General features: G+C 41.8%; 1 protein-coding gene across 1 annotated transcript in view; it reads left to right on the top strand.

The window, feature by feature from the left end:
* Positions 1-20829, top strand: part of LOC114435614 (calmodulin-binding transcription activator 1-like) — a 46139-nt gene extending 25310 nt beyond the window's left edge. The window contains exons 6-21 of the mRNA XM_028405433.1: positions 1409-1480; positions 3163-3316; positions 4587-6445; positions 8052-8178; positions 8364-8498; positions 12165-12313; positions 12640-12824; positions 12907-12985; positions 13072-13339; positions 14034-14569; positions 14713-14855; positions 14946-15186; positions 15314-15382; positions 15692-15837; positions 15907-15978; positions 16677-20829. Coding sequence (XP_028261234.1) covers positions 1409-1480; positions 3163-3316; positions 4587-6445; positions 8052-8178; positions 8364-8498; positions 12165-12313; positions 12640-12824; positions 12907-12985; positions 13072-13339; positions 14034-14569; positions 14713-14855; positions 14946-15186; positions 15314-15382; positions 15692-15837; positions 15907-15978; positions 16677-16752 — 4311 coding nt within the window. The 3' untranslated portion in view covers positions 16753-20829. The remainder of the gene's footprint in view (positions 1-1408; positions 1481-3162; positions 3317-4586; positions 6446-8051; positions 8179-8363; positions 8499-12164; positions 12314-12639; positions 12825-12906; positions 12986-13071; positions 13340-14033; positions 14570-14712; positions 14856-14945; positions 15187-15313; positions 15383-15691; positions 15838-15906; positions 15979-16676) is intronic.
* Positions 20830-21176: the final 347 nt, after the last annotated feature.

Genomic DNA, 21176 nt, shown 5'->3' with positions numbered 1-21176 from the left:
AGAAGGCACATGGATGTTTACAGTGGGCTCAATAGTTTTGCAATGAAGTGAGCTGGAGACAGGCAAAAAAAAAGAGACTCAGACATAAAGGGAATAATTGAGATCAAGTATTCCGATCTGCACCTCTATTATTTACACCACACTCGCATTGACGTTCACTTCTCATGCATTTGGACATATATAAACACACATGCATGCATACAATGGCAAGTGTTTCTCTCTGGTACTTAGTCAGTAATTGTTTGTGTCACCTCTTCCCTGGACCCCTCAAGCAAGCAAGTAAGCAGTGTGTGGAGCATGGGATGGGAATGAGGGTATAAGCGGAGGAAACAAGGAGCATGGGGAGAGGCAGGAAGCATGAGAGAAAAACATAACCCTGGATGGAGAGCCTCCTCATATCGAATGGAAATATATGGAAATGCACTCTGCCTTTGGCAAAACACACTTTAGATAGAGGGCGGGCTACTTCTGAGAAGAGGCAAAATGGCGAGAAAATACAAGTATTTTTAAGTGCATAGGAGAAAGAAAACAGGACGAGTTTTAAGTGTAGATTATATACTGCCTGATTGCCAAGTATTTATGATTGGGTGTAATTTTGTTTAAAAACAACCATTTCATTTGTGTGTTAGTGTGTGTGTGTGTGTGTGATTCTTGATTTTACTGCAAAAAAGTGGGAGTTATGACCTTGATAGAAGATTTTTCTGTCATCATTTCATCCTTCCTTTGTTTCTGCAGCACAATATGTCCAGAAACTGAAATCTGACTTTTAATTCTCCATTAGACTCTGTATCTTGTGTACACAATTTCCACAGTTTCAAAGTATTGACTCTAGTATTAAGTTGATTCATAAACACAAATATATTACATATATTACACACACCGACACAACTTTGTACATATATAAGCATTCGTTGCTGGATGGAGTCCATACTGCCCATTCACCTTTTCACACTGGCATTCCTGTTTCACTCTGTGCTTCCTTGTCGTCTCCTCATTGTTGTCTGATTTATGGTTACTGATTTCTCTTGCAATGTCTGTAAGCTGACAACATTGTAAGTTTTTGTGAATTCCAAGTGGGTTATGTCTAGTCCTGGAGGCAGTAACGTTCACAACCTCTTGTGCTGTAATTGTCAACATCAGGTTTATTGTATTTTAGAAAAGACATTAGGAAAAAAAACTCATTCAGCTTGTTTGCAATTTAGTTTTAGCACCTCAATCAATACAACCTAAGTGGATATAACCTAAGTTCTCCTCTCCTGCTCTCTCCTTTACTGTCCTCTCCTCTTCTCCTTTTCATTTTTCTTGTCTTCCTTTCCTTTTTTCTCGTTCTCCCCTGCAATCCCCTCTCCCTTGCTTTCAATCCCTCTCCTTTCCTCTCTTCTCCTTTCCACTCCTCTCCTCTCTCTAGTGTCTGTATGGCTGCTACGTCCACTCCTCCATCATCCCCACCTTCCATCGTAGATGCTATTGGCTGCTGCAGGTAAGCCCACTGCCCTCTCCCACCTTGCCTTACATTTATACACACACAAAACAAGGTTTTGACAGGATTTCTATTATGGTGATAATGGTGATTATTTGTTTTAGTTGCCATTTATTGCACTGTAGTTTTGTCATTTATGCTCTGATTATGGTCATTCATGTATTTGTTTTACACAAAGTTTTAAAAATAAACAATAAAAGTCTCCTCTGTTAAATTAATGAGGCAGACTGAAGTGGTGTCTGCTGGAATAAACCTAGAAAATGCTACAGATTTTGTGCAATGGCATACCAATGGAGCAAAAATATTTCTTTGCCAGAAGTTGACTGTAGGCTCCTGAGCACAGTGTGTTATCTAACCCTGACTCTCGATACTCATAGTGAACATCAAGGACCCAGGCACTACTCTCTGTGTGGTCCTCTCCAAGAAAACACCCTGGAGCTACATCCAACACACACACAACATGCTCTCACAAATACGCACACACACAGGTGTCTCCTGTGTATAAATGTGTGTTGCTTTCCATAAAGATGTTGGACTCACTCTGCTGCTCATGTGAGAGACAACAGAGAGAAATAGTGGTGTGCGTGCCCGCACACACACACACACACACACACACAGACCCTTGTCTCTCCCTCTATTGGCCATGCAAGAGATGGTCACCAGAACCTCATCACCTTCAGATGACGGGTTACATGATGAATCTTAAACATGTCTGCATATATTTACACTGTCCCTCTCTTTATAACTTTCTCTCTGCTACTTTCAAAGAAAATACTGATGTACATTTAAAATATGGAAATGTGCTCATATTTTTGTGTTGCATCATTTGCATCATTTGTTATCTGAAATTTACCCTACCTAACCCTGTTTTTTTTAGTTAGAATCTTGCAGTCTGAAATTATGAAGGAACAAGTTGACATTCTTTATCTGTCATGTTGTATTTTCTGCTCTTTGCACAGATATCAAAACACATCAGTGAATATGATCATAAATCGGTCTATAAGTGCTGTTGCATGGCACAGTGTGGTGCTGTAGCAGCCCACTGTGCTATCCTCTTTTGGAGAGAAAAGTGTTCCACCTCAGCTGGTCCTCCCCCTCACCTGAGTCTGTCTACTGAATCTTTCATCAAGAAGAGCTATTCCCTCCCTTCCTCTCCCTCTCACACTCTTCTTCTCTCTGCACACACACGCACGTGAATGCACTTGTTGAATCATTCATAGGGTAGAAATTCCATAGGTCTACTCGTGACCCATGGTCATATAGTAAGAACTGTTTACGCTCTCTCTCTCTCTCTCTCTCTCTATATATATATATATATATATATATATATATATATATATATATATATATATATATATATATATATATATATATATATATGCACAACACATGTGTAGACACTGCAGGGTTAGAGAGAGTGATGAGTGGGCTCAAGCTGTTAAATCTTTTATGGACAGGTGAGAGAATCTTATCTGACACGCTATGTCCGACCTCCTTCCTGTCCTCCACTTTCTATTGCACTTTCCCTCTCTGTTTCCCCTACCCCCATTCCTTCTGTAAATAGACTCTATGGTCTTATTCTCTCACACATGTGGTACAACCCAGTGAATTAATGCATGAATGTCATGGTAAACTAACAGTGTGTGTGTGCATGTCTATATTTGTGTGTCCTTGTACTTTAGAACCCAGACATTGTGCTGGTGCACTACCTGAATGTTCCGGCAGTGGACGATAGTGGGAAGCCATGTGGTCCTGTCCTCTGCTCCATCAACACAGACAGGAAGGAGTGGGCCAAGTGGAGCAAGGAGGAGCTCATTGGACAACTCAAACCCATGTGTGAGTTTTCTGTTCTATGTTTTTGCTCTTACCTACCTCCTACTCTCACACTCTCGTGTTTCAGCCCTCACACTTTTCCTAAACCTGGGAATATGAGTCACCTTGGGTCAATAATACACTGCTTATGGTGTGTAGTAAAGACAAAAAGAATGCTGAAGCACCTGGTCTGTAGGAAGTTAGTGTAGAATATCTACTGCACAGATTATTTGTTTCACTGCCTCGTTTTTAGGCTTCGGGCCCAGGGTGGAGCTGTGCCATAACTTGTCCAAGGAGACAACAGGTGCTTACATGATAAAAAAAAATCCAAAACCAACTCAGGTTAAAATGTTTGGTAAATGTAAAATGTAAAATTAGTATGCCTGGAAAGAATTTGTCAAAAAGTGAATTCAAACATTTACAGAGGAATTGTTTTGTTAACTTAAATTATTATTTATTAATTTTATTGGATTTATTTAATTGAAAAAACAACCTTCCTGTCAATATGAAGTAAAAAAAATCACATCACTTGAAAAAACAGTGATACATTTAAAGACTTTTTCAAAGCCATCTTACTTGAAGACATTTAGTATATATAGTACACACATTTCAGCCATGCTTAACCCAAAGGTATAGTTTTTATTTTTGATGGGTAAAGATTCAGCGCCATGCTGCCACCTAGAGGCAAATACAAACTGCAACCAGGAAGGGGAGGGATTCAGGGAAAAAAGACAGCGGTGCCTGAAATTTCCACCATGTATTATTCATAAATGAGCATCAGGGAGTAGATGACTCCATACACACACTAACACACATACACACGCACACACTTATCTAATCTCACCCATCTTTTGATCTGGTTTGGAAGGGCAAATAAGGACAGCTGCCCAAAACTAAGTGGCTTGCTGACTTAAGCACTACTTTGTTTCTCACTCTCGCACCTTCACATGTCCTCATTTGTTCACACAGATTTAGTTCTCCTAGCTTTTCTAGCTTGATAACTGCCTTGATCCCTCTGTGGTCATAGGCATTCTGACCCTCTGACACTCAAGCTGTTCTAAAACTGAATCCTATTAATGTAAATGACAAATATTTTTTTTTTAAATGTGCACGCATCTGAATCAGTGGTGTAAGTATTCATGGACCTAGTTTTTAAGTGTATATTCTGAACACTGGAGGGTGCCATTACACACTATAAGGTGTGCCGTAATTCTATATTACAGGATTAACCTATGATTATATGACAGCATTGTGTTGAATTCGACTTTCTTTGTTTTCGTCTCTTCTCTGGCAGGTGCTGGAAGCAGTCTGCATCAGAAATGTTCCAGTGTCAAGCAGCGCATCATCTCATCCAAACAGGAGTCAGGAGCAACAGCAGGAGGGGGAACTGCAGTAGGCACCGGCTTAGCAGCAGGCCAAAGAGCTGAGGAAGCAGATGACACAGAAGTCCAGAACAGTGATGTATCAGAGGGCAAGACAGAGCCCAGCCCTGGAGGGGGCAGGAGCAGAGCAGGTGGAGGAGAAAGGAGGAATGGGAGGATAACTAAATCTTCCTTACTCCCTCAGAGCAGCATGGAGGTGTCCTCCTCTACATCCACCAACCAGGTGGAGGTCCCTGACACCACCCAGAGCTCCCCATTGTCAATCACCAGCGACATGGCTGACAGTCCTGCTCTTGCCATTGGGGCTGGCTTATCGCAGAGCACAGCTGTGTTTATGTCTGAGGTCACCACGTTGACAGGGGATTCAGTTTACTCCTCTGGCCACACCCACCTGCTGTCATCCACCCATGAGAGTACCACAGCAGGCATCCTGTTAGCTGTTGCTCCTGAAAATCAGAGGTTTGCATCATTTCCTGGCGGAGTAGGCTTAGGGGAGGGAGGAGAGTTGGTTCTGTCAAGCTCTTTAGACTCTGGTGGAGGAGTCAGCCTTCCTGAGACCACCATGGCCTTTGACCCTGATTGCTTCCTTAACAATCCCAAGCAGGGCCAAACATATGGAGGTGGTGGTGGAAAGACTGAGGGGTGTAACAGTGACGATGGAGGGCTTCACTGTGCCTCTAACGGCTTTGTCTACAACCCAGCTCTTGTAAACAATATCAAGACAGAAGCTACACCGCTGGAGCAGCCACTGGCCACTCAGAGTAGCTATGTGGGAGAGGGGACTGGCCTCAGTCCCAGTACCACCTTAGAGCAGATGGATTTTAGTGCGGTCATGTCATCATCCTGTGTTCCAAGTCTGACCCAGCCTGCACACCACCCTTCTCCTAGCCTCTTCCTCCAGGCTTCCGCCCAAACAAGCCAGCCCTCTCAGCTACAGACAAATGGTACTGAGTCAACCCAGGAATCTGGAGAGGCACAGGCTTACATAGGCCTGACCACGGTGCCAACAGACTCTCCGGTCACCAGTGGAGACCCTCATACCCACCTCCACCAAGCCAGCACAGACCAGCAGGCCATGTGTGCAAGGAATGGACAAGGAACAGTAGGCTCTTTTCCTCTGACACAGCAGGATGCCACTGTAGATCAGTCAGCCAGCAGGGGACATCAAGAGGTTGGCAGCTTAGACAAGCCATCTGAGAATGGAGGAGAGTTACTACTCAAAACTGGGGATCATCATGAGGCTTATGCGAGTGTTGACACTGAACACTACCTCCAGCCAACTGATGATAATAGAGGGGGAGAAGAAGGCGGAGGTGGTGGTGGAGGAGGGGAAAATGAGATTATCTGTAATGGTGTGACCTTGTCAGGGGCCAGCAGTTCAGTAGTGGCAAGTCCACAGTCAATAGCTGCTGGTGCAAACATTGAGGGGGCACTCTACAGCTCTCCACTTTCTCAGCAAGGTGGTGGGGTGACAGCTACAACAGCTGCAGCAGGAACAACCATCAGTCTGGAAGGCTTTGAGGCTTCATTTGGAAGCCAGTTTTCTGATCTCATCAATGATTTCATCTCAGTTGAGGGGTCTGGAGGGGGTGTGGGGGCAGCAGTCACTGGGGTTCTGATGCCACAAGAGGGGACTGCAGGCGAAGAGCAGGGCACTGGAGCAGGCCACCTACAAGGCTCTGAGGTGGAGCAGGGAACTCTGGGACTGCTCCAGGAGACGGGGAGGCTGTTTGGTGTGACAGACTACTCCCCGGAGTGGTCTTATCCAGAGGTTAGTAAACCCAGCTTGATTATCATTATTTATTCATCATTGTTCCCCACAGTAAAATTAGTCTTTGCACCACATGATTGACGATAGCTTGTACCAGTGTTAAGCACTAAAAATACACTCAGCACAATTTGTACTGCCAGCTTGGTTGTGTGGTCATTAAGGAAAATAGAATATTTCAGACTCAGCTGATTGGATTTTGATGGAATTTCAATATTTTACTGATTCTCCTGGGTCGCATCATTCATTTACCCAGGTACCACTTCTCAGACACCAGCTCTGTCATTGAATAAGATGAAGTGTATGGAAAAATTGCACCTTTCCTCTGTAACTGAAAAAACAGTGACTTCCACAATGTTAGTTTATACAATAGGTAAAGCAAAGTATCACAAGTAACTCATCATAATCAGCCAACATATGTTGGATGTCCTTTGAAAGCATCACGATACACCATTTTTCAGTTTTTTTAAAAGTATTTTTAATCATTTTTTTCTCCAAAGGCTTAAATTAAATCTTAATCTAAGTCAGACAGCAAAACAACAACAATTCAACAGTGACCATTTTTGCTGCCGTATTTTCTAACTCCATTTCATAACTTACATTATCTTAGCTACACTGAAGTGAACACATGACCTCAAACAATTAATGAATGTAAGAATCAGCACAGCCTCTAGGGGCTGCTACTGGCCCTGTGAAACAATCATAATTTATTTCATTAAGGAAAAAAAGAACAGTAGTCCTTAGTAGTGGTGGAGGAAGTACTGAAGCTTGGTACTTAAGTAAAAGTACAATTACCCAGCAAAATATATACTCAAGTAAAAGTAGAATTGCTACATCAACAATCCTACTTAAGTAAATGTCTTAAGTACGCACCGAATATATATTACTGATTTCCATTGCAAAGGATACATGAACAGGTTAAAATAATCAAAGAAACCATCTTAAAATTAAAATGGACAATGTGTAGTTAATTTACATTTTCAGTACCCAGAACCAGCTATGGACAGGTCTGTGTGTCATGAGGCAGGCTGTGGGCATCAAGTGAACAGAGAGGCTGGTAATAAAAAACAGGCAGTCACCATTTTTACTGTACAAGTAATCCTGCTTCAGATTAACGTTATGATTAATGTTAATCAGACATTAATGGATGGACCTGTGTTAGCAGACAGAACGGAGCCAGAGCACCAGGATCATGATTGAGGCTCATTATAGAAACACAGCTGGCAGCATGACACCATCTTCATGTCTGACCTCACATCAGTCCAGCAGTACAGTCCAGCATAGCTGTATGAACACAACTGTATTCATAAATGTACCTGTAACTACAGACATCGTAAAAATTTGTAGTGGTGTAGAAAGTACAGATAATAGCTGCAAAATGTAATAGAGTAAAAATATAAAGTATGCACTATTATTTTTACTTAAGTAAAGTATAAACACATAAAAATGTACTTCACTGATAATGCAATGCTGCATTATTACAGCCTTAAAATAGCACAAGTACTATGTATTGTAGTATGCAGGCAGTGATGTGTCTCCTCACTTATACTCAGTAGAAAAAAGCTAACCTATGTGATGTTAGATTGAGGCTTCTGTTTGTGTGCTGCAGGGTGGAGTGAAAGTGCTTATAACAGGACCATGGTTGGAGTCGAGCAGTGAGTACAGCTGTCTGTTTGACCACATCAGTGTACCTGCTGCCCTCATCCAGCCTGGGGTACTACGCTGTTACTGCCCAGGTAAACACCTGTGTCTGCACAGGCTCTCACACACATTACTTCAAAATTTAAATCTGGTTCCAATGTTTGCAGCCAATAGTAAGAAACAAACATGTCTCATATTTAGGCTACTTAATAGCATTACCAAGTTATTCTTTGATGTCAACCTTCACCAGTACCAATAAACACACACTGTCTGTTTCCAGCCCATGACACAGGACTGGTGATGCTGCAGGTAGCTATGGGTGGTGAAGTCATCTCTTCCTCTGTGGTGTTTGAGTACAAAGCACGGGACCTTCCTGCCCTGCCATCATCTCAGCACGACTGGCTGTCTCTGGATGGTGAGAGCAATTATTTAATGTGGTTATGGTTACACTCATCTCAGAACAGAAGCTAAGTCACTGTCACATGCATTTAGTGTGATTATTAAATACAAATATAAAGCCAAACATTTACATTACTATAAAAATACTGCTTTCCTCCAATTGTTTTTTGTATGGTCTATATCTCCATTGCTTTTGTTCAGACAAATCTGTGAGGAAAACTTTTGATGTGTTGCTGTCATTTTGCTGTTCTGCTCTGTTTTCTAATTCTGGTGTTATGTTCTGGGATGTTTTCAGCCAGTGGGGCACTGACCAGTATTGTTTTAGTGCTGTTTGACGTGTGTGTTCTTCTCTGGTTATTTTCTATTATCACTTTGTCTGCATACAAATTAAGTCCAGAAGCAATAAACGACTCTGCTGTATGTCCTTTGAAAGGTGCTAGCATTCAAAAAACACTTAGCCTATCCGTGATGGTTTTGTTTATGACATACGCATTAATTAAGGATTGTGTTTTGAGCGTTTGCGTATTGGAGCGATTATTTAAAACCTGAGATGTTAGAGGACAATAACACGTTTTTGGATTGGCTCCGGGGCTTTGGATGTAAATGTCTGCACAGCGCGCGGGAGGGGTGGGGGTGGGGGGTATCTTCTGTGTGCAAATCTATCCATCGATGCAGTTGCAGCTCGAAAACACACGGGTCTCCTCGGTGAGGCATGTCCTGGGTTCTGTGTTCGCCCCCGTCTCTGCGTTGCGCAATGCGGCAATGCGGCTCTACAGTCACAGCAGGCTGACTGTTCGCTGGAATGAGGGGCAAGGACACGATGGCACAATCGCGATCCACTTGACAGTCAAAATGCTGGCCACCACTGGAAGTGTGTTGTGCAACCTCATTGGCGCTATATATAGGCGGATTTTGACTTACCGATGAGAGCGAGACCTGGATACGCGCTGTGCCTGTTTGTGCTCAAGTCCTTTGTTTGGCCTCAAATGTAAACTCAAAGGTTCACTGCCTGGAATAAATAGAAATGATGCATACGACTTGTCACATGTCATTGCCTTAATTTAGATGTGTGTGTAACGATGACGACCGAGCCTCCTGCAGCTCAAAGTCTGGCGGGCGGATTTGAAGCGCTGCTCTGCCAGACACAACGTGGAGACTGCGCGCTCTCTCTCTCTCTCTCTCTCTCTCTCTCTCTCTCTCTCTCTCTCTCTCTCTGCACTTAGTTGTGTTTTGCACGGTTGGAGTAGCAATGTGTGAGTCGCACACTTCAAACTAACGGGGTTGAGCAGAAGCAGGAACAAGAACAAAGAGAGCAGCAGATAGAGAGACGCGCTGTTTGGGTTCGTAGCTTATTTGATTTTTGAAGCGACGGTAACTTCACACACCGCACTCTTTCACTGGCGGTCAGGTCTGTGCTTTTGTGGCTGCGTTAAGTTTTTCTGTCATATTGTTCTAGTTGGACATAATGTGCCTGTTTAATAGCTGTTGTAATAGTAGCCTAAGCTACTTGTGGGTTCCACGTTTCTGTCTGATGTTTGTGGTACATGTGGTGCCCAGTGTGTCGATGTCAAACAAAGGGATCATGCAAATGCCACAAGTCATCACGTTGTTTCTACGCCAGATGTTTGAACTGATAGACATCATGCCTGATGTGTGTTACAGATCTGAGGATTACGCTTGTTTTGCCTGTTTTGTTTGAGCTGCTCAGTTTCAGCACCACTAAGAGTGGACAGTGCCACTGTAATGAGAAGAGCCCGATGGCTCCTGTAGTCCCAGATAATAAACCTCAAGGCATGTGGAAACATGTGGGGCTGCTGATCACCCATGTCCATCTTTATGTCCATCTTCAATACTGAAAGTTTCACTTTGCCCACACTGTTTTGTTTGTTTGTTGTTTGATTTCGTTCTCTAGAAAGACAAAGGAGTTCCAAATGTGGACATATTAATGTGCATATAGCAAAAAAGGGGAGATGGCTGATTAGCAACAAACCAACCAACCAATAATGTTTTGCACATTATTTTTAAACATCTTTAATAACCCCCATTTTTGCAGAACATGACTGGCAAAATTGTAATTCAAAGAAAATGAATCATGTTATCCTGAATGCATACAATCAAAAGTTTGTATTAATGGTTGTTCAAAACATGTCTGGTGTCACCTTAAAGGTAGGGTAGGAGATTTTGAAAACTCAGTAAGAGTCAGCCAGATTTTGAAAGTAAACACACGCCCCTTTCTTTCAGAGTTCACCCCGAAGCCACGCCTCCCAAACAGTCTGTGACTTCGGCCATCATGCAAGTACCTCTCTGGTGTGCGCAGAGCAGGAAAAGAGTGACAACCAGCCAACTAAACGCGCAGGGGCACCTCGTAGGATTGGCTGATGTTTTTAGTGTTTTATAGCTTCCACAGATGATTAATATTCTTAGTTTTAAAGCGAAACTGCCGAACTAATTGGTTGCTATCGGATTGTAAAGAGAAGTTACACTAATTTATCAAAAAGTACATCAGAATGAAATCTCCTACCCTGCCTTTAAACTCCAAAGCAGATACATCAAACACTGAAAAGTAGTTTGCAGTCTTAAGGAGGAAACACAGTGTAATCTGCAGACATTTTATGACTTTATGATTTTATTAAATGTCAATTACAGGTATTAACACACTTAAAAACTGTTTATAACATTGCATATTAAACTTGCATTGAAATAGTTTGGCAAAAACGGCCAGTAAGTAAATAATTGCATTCCATTAAAAAAAGTGTTATCATACAAATAGTCAATCATAAATTAAATAAAATAAATTGATTGATTGAAATTAGTTAAATGTTTTTTTAAACACTTCTTATCCTCCTTAACATAAGCCAAACACAGGCTTTTACCAACAACTGTTAAATGGTATGAAAAGTAAAAAAAATAAAAAATATGGACATGATATTATCATCTCTATTGAAATGCCTGTCTTAATTGCACATTCATCAATGTATTAATCAAAACTATAAACACCTTGCAGCAGACGCCATCCTCTTTGTATGTTGTCATGTGACCTGAAATCTTTCCTACATTGCCTTATTGTGCTTAACATTTTTGTATATTATTGTGTTATTGAATTTGTAGTAGGTGAAGACAGGTGTGTATTTGGTAGCTACAATAGTGGGGTGTTTTGCTTTGTAGTCAGCTGAGCAATATTACTGGGAAAACATCCCTTCTGATTGGCAGAGTGGTGTGGGAGGAGCTGTGATACTGTTGTGGCTACACCCTCTCTGTTCAGTCTGAGCGCTGCAGACAGCAGAAAGAAAAATAGAAGTAAAATGAGAGGAGAGAAAATAGAGACTGAGTGAGGGAGCAGCAGGTGGGATGACATAATGTGTACTGCAGCAAAACTGCAGCAGCAATGAAACAAAGGTTCACAGTAACATACAGCCATGCCTCGGAAATGAATCTACATTTGTCACCAGAGGTGTAACCATATACACTCACAAGCACACACACATTTCTCCACTTCCCATTGTTAATACAGGGATTTATTGGATTTCAGCCTTGATTTATTCTCCAGTATTGAACCACTGAGATGAGCTTTTCTTTTTAAGCCTCTCTAAGTAGGATTTACTGAAGCATAATGTTGATTCACTTAGAGAGAACAACTAGCTAGTGCTTACAGCTTTACATGTCCCACCTTTCATTTCTGTAGATACCCAGTTCAGGATGTCCATCTTGGAGCGCTTGGAGCAAATGGAACAGAGGATGGCGGAGATAACCAATCAGAACCCCAGCTCAGAAGCCTTGGCAACCAAGGGCGGAGGAGTGGAGGGAGGAGGGGCCACTGATCAGCAGTCACAAGTAAGGCAGCGGTTCTGTTAGGGTGCAATTTTATTGTAAAACAATATAATGTTGTATTCGTTGTGCACAGTTAAACAACATAAAAATATCAGAAATTGTTAAAACAGACTGAGTTTTTGCATAAGTGAAGAGGCCTGTGGAGTTAGATTTGTTGCTGGGCTGCTACATTCTTTAGATTGCAAAGGTGTAGCAAGAAGTTAGAGGCTTTTCTTGGTAAGATAGAGTTGACAGCTTCGCCAATGTAAATCTTCAACAGTAAAAATGCTGTGAAAGACATTTCACAAGACTTACATGTCTGGTTTGTTGGTTTCTTTCAAATTTTCTAGATTTCTCCTGATCAGGGATCTTTTGAGGGTCGTGTGGTGGTGGTGTGTGAGAAGATGATGTCTCAGCCGTGTTGGGCTTCTTCTACTCAGCTCGTCCATAGTAAGAACTCTAGAGGAATGACCTTACTTCATCTGGCTGCAGCTCAGGGCTATGCGGGGCTCATTCAGACGCTCATTCGTTGGCGGTGTGTAACACACAGATATGAAACACTATTGTGAAGGCCAGGGTTGTGCCAGTAATTTAACTTTTGCTGTGTTACTCTACAGCACAAAGCATGCTGACAGTATTGACCTCGAGCTGGAAGTGGATCCTCTCAATGTAGACCACTTCTCCTGCACTCCACTGGTGAGTAATCAATACTTACTCATGCATCTGTCTGTTCAATCCCTGTATGTGCGTTTTTAACATTTGTTTACCTTTGACATCCACAGATGTGGGCATGTGCTCTGGGCCATACTGAGGCAGCATTGGTGCTATACCAGTGGGACCCAAGAGCTCTTGCTATTCCAGATTCACTTGGACGCCTCCCACTGAACATCGCCCGATCCCGGGGCCACACTCGATTGGCTGAGCTCTTAGAGCAGCTGCAACAGAGTCCTCAAACTCAGGGCCAGCCTGCAGACGCTTGGATAGAAAGATGGAGAGAGGAGTCACAAACCAGCGGAATAAGCAACAGCCCCACCTCTAACCCAAACTCAGGTGCAAACCTATTTTATGCTATTTTGTGGTTTGTTACAGTGAAAATAGTAGAAGCTCCAGATTCTTTTGGCTTTAAGGCTACATTCAGACTTCCAGGCTGAATAGACTCAAACTGATTTTTTGCGGGGTCTTTATGAACACACAAATGAGTCACACCTGCACCCAACATGCAGTGTCAAACAAATAAACAAGAAGTAAACAATAAAGAAAAGAAGCACAGCAATGCCAACAGCAGCTTTCAAAAGAGCAAAGGCCAACAGTCTATTTTCTTTGCCTTATAATGTTCACTTATTAATCCAAAATACATCCAAAAAACATCAAAAATTCCGCCCAATATCAGCCACATTCAACAGTGTGTAAGCTGTTCACAAATATCACATATTTCATTCTGATAATACGTGCAAGAGAATCAAGCTTGGTGTTTTAGCATGGTGTTTTAGAGGACAGCAATGCTCACAGACATAAGTCTGATGCAAGATATTTGCAATTATAAAGGCTGCTGGCTTCAATTAAATACTGTACTGTATTGACTGGACAGAGACAAGAGTGATATCACAGTTGTACAAGAATCTATATTATTTCAAAAAGTGACTGACATATTAAATAGAAAAATTACATTAATCGTTCACCATTAAAATTACTTGTTGACAGTTAACAGATTTGTTTTTATTATCCACCATCTTTGTTTCACCAGAGCTGAGGAGAACCAGGGCAGACAGTCAAGCAGACAACCAGAACCAGAGCTGGAGCCAAACAGGACAGAGAACACCACAAGGAAGCACCCAGGGAGAACAAGGAGGCCCACCGCCAGCCAAGAGACTCAAACCCAGCCCTGACACCCAGCAACAGTTAGCAAATCCATCCTCTGTCCCCACCCCTCTTGCCTCTCTCCTCAACTCTTCTGCAAATCCAAATCTTCAACGTCCTCTCCTCCCCAAATCCGTACACACTCAACCCTCCAACCTCAACTGTCAGAAAGCACCTCTTGCCAGCTCCAGCCCAAGTTGGCCTCAGCTCCACAGTGCCCCATTCTCCCACCTGCAGGCCAGGATAGGGGGTTCTGGAGGGGGCACCAGATGGACTCTAAGACAGACTCTGGGGCAACGAAGCCTGGCGAGGAGGATTCTAGGGAAAGAGCGATTGGCAAGTCACCTACGCCAAAGAGTGCTGTCTGACAGGGGAGAGGAGACAGAGCTGCTGACCTATCAGGATAACACAGAGGACCTGCAGGTATGGAAAACAGAATTTAAAGTCTCAGTTTTCACTGACAAACCAATAATTTCATTAAAGCTGTTGTTCCATTAATTGGTGTTGTTGAGTGCTGAAAACAAGTAAGTGTGCAGTGTGCATTATATTTGCTTTATGTATTGTAGATGGATATCACAATGCTAGCTGACCACATCATGGAAGGTTCAGCTGGTAGGCTTAAGCAGGAGGGTATGGAAAGTGAAATGGAGTCTGGGAAGATCAGCAGTGATGTCAGGTTACTGTCTGGTTACCTTGGCGAAGTGGAAAGGTGAGTTAGGTTACCGTATTACTTTACCCAACTCATCAAATTTCCTTTTTTTTCACTACCGTAATTTGTGTTGCTCTTTCTTTTTTCCAGGTTTCTCAAGCCTCAGACTCCTTGTCTCAAACCAAACTCTCTCTCAGGGCCAGAGGATCAGCAGAATCCTCAGGCTAAACAAGTCCCACCTTCCCCTTTTGAGTGGAGCTCCTTGCTCTGTGCAGCTATGAAAGAGGAGAGGTCGAAAACAGACTCCTCCTATCTAGCCATGACTGAGGCAGAGCAGGCTGAGCTGTATGAGACCATCAGGCATGCTCTGCACTCCCTCAGAAAACACAAGGCACGTATGGCCTCAAAAAGAGTTAGAAGAGATGTACCTCGTTTGTTTTTTTCAGAAACAATATTACATGACAGAGTGTACTATAATGTATACTGTTTAAACAAACCGTCACTGTTTTTTGTCTCAGGGTCCCATTCAGGAACAACGTAAAGAGATTGCAGCAGTGATTCAACGCTGCTATAAGAGATACAAGCAGGTAGGTTAACTACTTACCGTTTAGTCAATCCACCGCTGGCTGTTATTAAAAAGGCATGAATAGATGTGTTTCCTCTTACTTGACTACCTGAAGCTGTAATTTTTTTAAATGTACACATGGTTGTTCAGTCTGAAGTATTAAGTGTATCTGCTGTAATTGATTACATAGGTTTATATGTTCACCTACAAGGATTTCACTTGAGAAGCTTTATTCACAAATAAAATAAATAAAAATATCATGATTCAGCATATCAAAGGAATGTCTCTGTGCTGACACATGTCCTTACAACATTGCTGTCCTCTGTCTCAGTATGCACTTTATAAGAGGATGACTCTGGCAGCCATCCTGATCCAGAGTCGTTTCCGGAGTTTCCATGAACAGAGGAAGTTCCAACAAAGTCGTAGAGCAGCGGTCCTCATCCAGCAATACTACCGCTCCTACAGACACTCCCTCAGGTACTTCACAAACACAAACACACACAAACACATTTTGAGAATGTCTTACATGTATGTCTTTGTTTACAGCAGCCTCCTAACTAAGAAACAGAACCAGGCTGCTCGCAAGATCCTGAGGTTTCTGCTCCGATGCCGCCACAGGTGGGGCATACATTTCTGACAAAACTTCAAACACACATGCACACAAACAAACTAACACAAATGACACACACACTTACAGCCCACTGCCACACACACACACACACACTACACTGATGCTAATAGTTGGTGTTGTTTTACTGTTCCTGTGAAGCCCCTTGATGGACCATAGGCCTCTGAAACGGGTGAGTCTTCACTCCCTCTCTTCTCTCTCTCCCTCTCTCCCAGTGGCTGATGCCTGTTTGCATGTCAGCAGAGGGAGGGGGAGAGGAGATCCTGGATTATCATCCTTCCCTCTCACTCTCTCTCTTCTTCCCTACTTATCTCCTTGTCTCTCTCTCTCTCTCTCTCTCTCTCTCTGTCTCTCTCTCTCCGAGGACTGCCGATGATGCCAGTACTTGTGCATGACTGACAGATAGATAGAGGAGCAATTCTTGCATATTGTTTTCCTAGAGGCATGTTCTGACTAGGGCTCTTTAAGTGTCTTGCTTGGCCTGCCAGTCTTTTTTTGTGCCTTGATGGGTGGTGGGGATAACACGATGAAAAGCGTGCGTGCTGGGCAAGGGTTTTGTAGGATTTTTGTTTGAATAACTTCCTGCCTTCGGATATCGAAATGTAAAAAACACATGCAGTTACATACACACAAAGTCACACAGCTCTTCTTCTGAGTGTGCCTCTAATATGTGTTTGGTTTTCTTCAGGGCCAGAGAGCAGAGAAAGGCCAGGGGTCCTGAGAGCCCATCAAAAGGCCCCGCACACAGCCCCCTCAGCCTGTGAGCAATCTTTACACGCTCTCTCCTCCATCTTCTCCTTCTTTTTTTCTTTCTTCTCTTTTCCATGCTCCCCTACCTCCCTCCCCATTTCATTTCCCTTCTCCTTCCCTTGCCCTTTTCTTTCCTCCTCTATCCTTATTTTCTCTCAAGAGGGAAAAAAAAACTCTTCCCAGACAGACTGAGGACAGGATAGGTGTCCATCATGGCAGCTCAGACAGACAGACTGCTGGGCAGAGCCCAGGAACCTGGCTCTGCCCACAGCACTGATCCTCCTCCACAGTTTCACTGGGAGGCCATCACATTAACCTCATGGCATTCTTTGCACTCTTCATGGGTATGTTTCTTTGCAAGAGCAAGTCAACGAGTCAAATGTGAGAAAGTGAGGGAGCACGCGAGGACGACATCCTGCTGTTCTCTGCAGCAGCTGGATGTGCAGGAAAGGCTCTGAAGATGAACAGCTGACTCAAGACAAAGGCTACTATGACATGCAGAAAATACACAAAACCTTTTGTGTTTTGTATCCAAACAAAGATCCATGAAAGAATAAGAAAACATAAACCAAAAAACTCACTTCTATGTTGCATTTGCATGCAAGGTTTTTTCACTTATTCCTCCTCTCCATCATCCTGAAGAGCTACAGTGGCAAATCATTCTGCTGATTCAGTATATCACAATATCACCAACCACTCTGACTCACAGGCTTACAAATCTATTAATCAGTCACCCAATCAAAAAGGGGAGGAACTGCACTTGAATGTAAGAGGGGCATTGTTAGATAAAGGGATGGGGTCTGAATAACGATGTCTTAATTTGTTACATGGACTTTGTATGGAGTCGTTCTCAGAGGCAGCACTTTGCTCGCCTGATGTGGTGTGTCCGTGTTTGTTCAATTCAATGCATGTGTTTGAGCTATGAGCTCCTGCATGCTTGCCAAACTGCTTTAGTGTTGTTTCTTTTGTATTTCTATGTGTAATTGTGTCTCACTTATGTCCTCATCAACTTATCCTTGCCCTGTGTAATGTGAACTGTGTAAGGACAAATGACTTATTTTGGGTGCTTTTTTAACTTTATTTATTTAAGGGTCTAATTATTTATTTAACTGGCTCAAGAGTGGTTTAGCTTGAGACTGGTTTTCCCCCGTGTGATAATATATGACATGTTTCCAATGGTTAAATGTCTCTGTTAGTTTGTTCTTTGCGTGAACCTCTAAATCCTAATTGTGGTTTTGAGGAGAGAGTCACATACCATTGCCTTGACTTCTTCTTGACTCTGAGAGGTCTGTATGCTTGCTCTGTACAGGACATGGGTCCTATACCTGCCCCTACACAGGGCATTGGTCCCCTTATTAGCCCATGCGGGCAATCAAATCCATATTTTGGACTATTGCATATTCCTGTATATAAACTGACGAGGTAAAGGGATATGAGGACCCTGAACTTTTTCATAAGAGGACTGTATTTAAGATTATAAATTATTTTACTCCCATAATGAGAACTTAAGACAGAGACCTGGGTACACAGGATGGCTGTATTGCTTGTAAATAATGTAGATATTACAAACGGAGTAATGTGCATGAGATTTAAGACAAAGAAACAGCAAAAAGAACATGTTAGTGGCTATGGACTGTGAGAGGATTTTAACTGCTTCACTTTAAGAGTATCCAGTATAAGTGTTACTGAAAAGAACATTTTGTTAAAGCATGCAACTGAAAAATCTAATGTTAGAATTATAAGTGGAAAAAAACAAAGTTAGCTGAAACAATGACCTTTCAGATTAAAACATTTACACTTCGTGCTTTTGTTTCTTGGCTAGCAAAAATTAAACCCTTTTTGCCAGTAGTGCCAATTATTATGAATGCTATTTTTGCCTAACAATATGTTACACTGGGATAACTGACGCCCAAAAGATATCAGTAAGATCCACAGAGGCAACACACACTGCACACACAGACAATAAAACAGTAGAAGAGTCCTGGTTCTAGCTCAGTCGTAAACCTGCTAAAGTCTGTCTAAGGCAGTCATATATCGATGATGACAATGATGATGCAAGTGTGATTCTAATGGTGATGAAAATGATGGTGACTATGATCATTTAATGTGAATGCAATGACCCAAAAAGGGAAGAGGGCGCTACATTCTTTACAATGTGGTTGTGCTTCAGCAACATACTAGCATTTAGTAATTACACACCTACAGCAGATCCAGCCTGGCCTCCAGTCAAAACTTTTCATCTTTAAAAGGAATGTCTCCTCCCCACTTTTTTTCTTTACATATCATTTGATTGATTTTTTTCTCTTCTCATTGTCACTGCCATAATTATATGACTTGTACTTTAGACTTCTGGAAAGCTCTGTGTAGAAAGTGCCTGCTCAATAACAGAAAAGTGCAAAATAATATCAGGAAATATCTATTGTATGTCCTCCAAAAGGTTTCCAGTTACCTGTGTATTTTCCTAAATCGTGTGTTAAACAAATGACATTGTTAAACTTGATCTGAGTCTAAGTTAGAGGCTGTAACTTGTCAGTGGTATGAATGAATGCTCATGGCCTGATTGATGCGGTGTGGTGTTGCTTCATGAGACAAACCAGTAATTATAGTATCATTGTATGCCCCACTTTTGTGTGCATTTTGCAGTATTGGAACAAAAAAACAGCTTCTACGTATGAAAGGCACTGTCGCGAGTCTATTCATCGTCCCAGTGTTGCTGTTCGAAGGGAGATGTGTGGGTTTTTTTTTTAATGAAATTGTCTGTACAATGATTTTACAGCATTTAAAGAAAAGCATAACTGGGCAGTTTTTTTAGAGGACAAAACGACTTCCATACACTCTTTATTGCTTTGTCTTTCACTCATTGTCTCACACATGTAAACGCATACATACACAGTCAAATGTTCACATTCAGACGCACAAACAAATAACAGCCACACTCTTTCTCTCTGTGCTTATGTCTTTGGGAACAATGAAATCTCTCCCTTAGATTTTACTCAGGGTTGAAGAACAGGGAGATGGTATGTGGAGTGTAATGACTGCTGGCACAGAGTTGTCCCACTACCGGTGTCTGTGTGTACATTTGGGTATGCTTCTGGTATGTATGTGTACATATTTGTGTCTGGTAGGGATTCCCTTCATTTCCTGATTGACACACTTTTTTTTCTAATATTATCCAGTCGAATGTGAGCTCTTTGTTTCATCTGAGCTGTGTACATTTTTCTGCAAGAACAAAATTCATCTGCAAATCCCTTATTTTATAGTAGTTAGATTTAATTAAAAGATTAAATTAAAAACATGTAATAAGTGAGAGATGTATTTATACACTTGTTCTTGTCTTAAGTGCACAAGATTCTTAATATAAACAAGTCTTAAGTAATGGAAAAAAAACAGATAAGTCTGGCTTCACCTTGAAAAATTTTAAAGAGACTGAAAAATTTACAATTTGAGAAGGAACAATCGTGTGTTACATGTTTTCCATCACACTGAGAGACAGCCATGGTTAGGACAGTGCTGTCAGGAGCATTCATAATACAGTATAACTTCTTAAACTCAAATCAATATAGCCACAAAACACTTTAATATAGTATATTCAGATGCATACATATCAACATTCAATTGCTTGCAACTCCCACACAATACACACAGATTGCAGAAAATTCATTAATATGTTCATGTTTTTGGAGAGGATGGTGACTGTAAAAAAAAGTTTGTAGTGTAGAAAAGTTAAAATGAAAAAAAATGCTGAAATGTTGCCATAGTAGACAACTGGTAGACATGTGCAGAGATGGCCTCTGTTCTCATAAGTCCGCCTACAAATGAATGGTATAACCTTTCGGGCCTTGTTTTGAGAGGGAGTGGCCAAATACCACATTGCATGCTAGAATGGTAGTCCCTTATAGATAACCTATGGCTAGACCTCTCCTTGCCTTCCTCTTCTTTCACCCCGTCTTCCCTCTCTCTCTCTCTCTCTCTCTCTCTCTCTCTCTCATTCCCTGATGTAAAGCCACCTTGCCTGCTGTTGTGTTCTCCATACCTATCAGTCTCTCATTCCTATTTTTTGTAGCCTAGTTTTTACTTTTTTGTTTTACAAACATGCATGCACAAGCATCACTAAATTGTTGATGTTTTTAAAAGAAAAATTTTGTTGCTGAGGCCATGCAAAGTGTTTTGAATATTGCCCTTATATGTGGAAAATGTCTTCTGAATGCTTTACATAATTTCTGCTGTAAAATGAAATCAGAATAAAAGGAAAATTTGCACTTTAACTTGTTGTCTTCCTGATATTTATTCCTTTCTGGTGAACAATTGCAGACTGTGCAGATTGTTTTGTTTTACTTTACCTACTTCAGAGCTGCATGCTTTCTGGTAATCTTGCTGACTAACTGTTGTTGTGCAAGTTTATGATCAATAAATATGCAGGAAATAGACAATAAATAGG

Source organism: Parambassis ranga, chromosome 5, assembly GCF_900634625.1.
Source record: "Parambassis ranga chromosome 5, fParRan2.1, whole genome shotgun sequence".
Classification (NCBI taxonomy): domain Eukaryota; kingdom Metazoa; phylum Chordata; class Actinopteri; family Ambassidae; genus Parambassis; species Parambassis ranga.
This window is presented reverse-complemented; position numbering and strand designations above follow the sequence as displayed.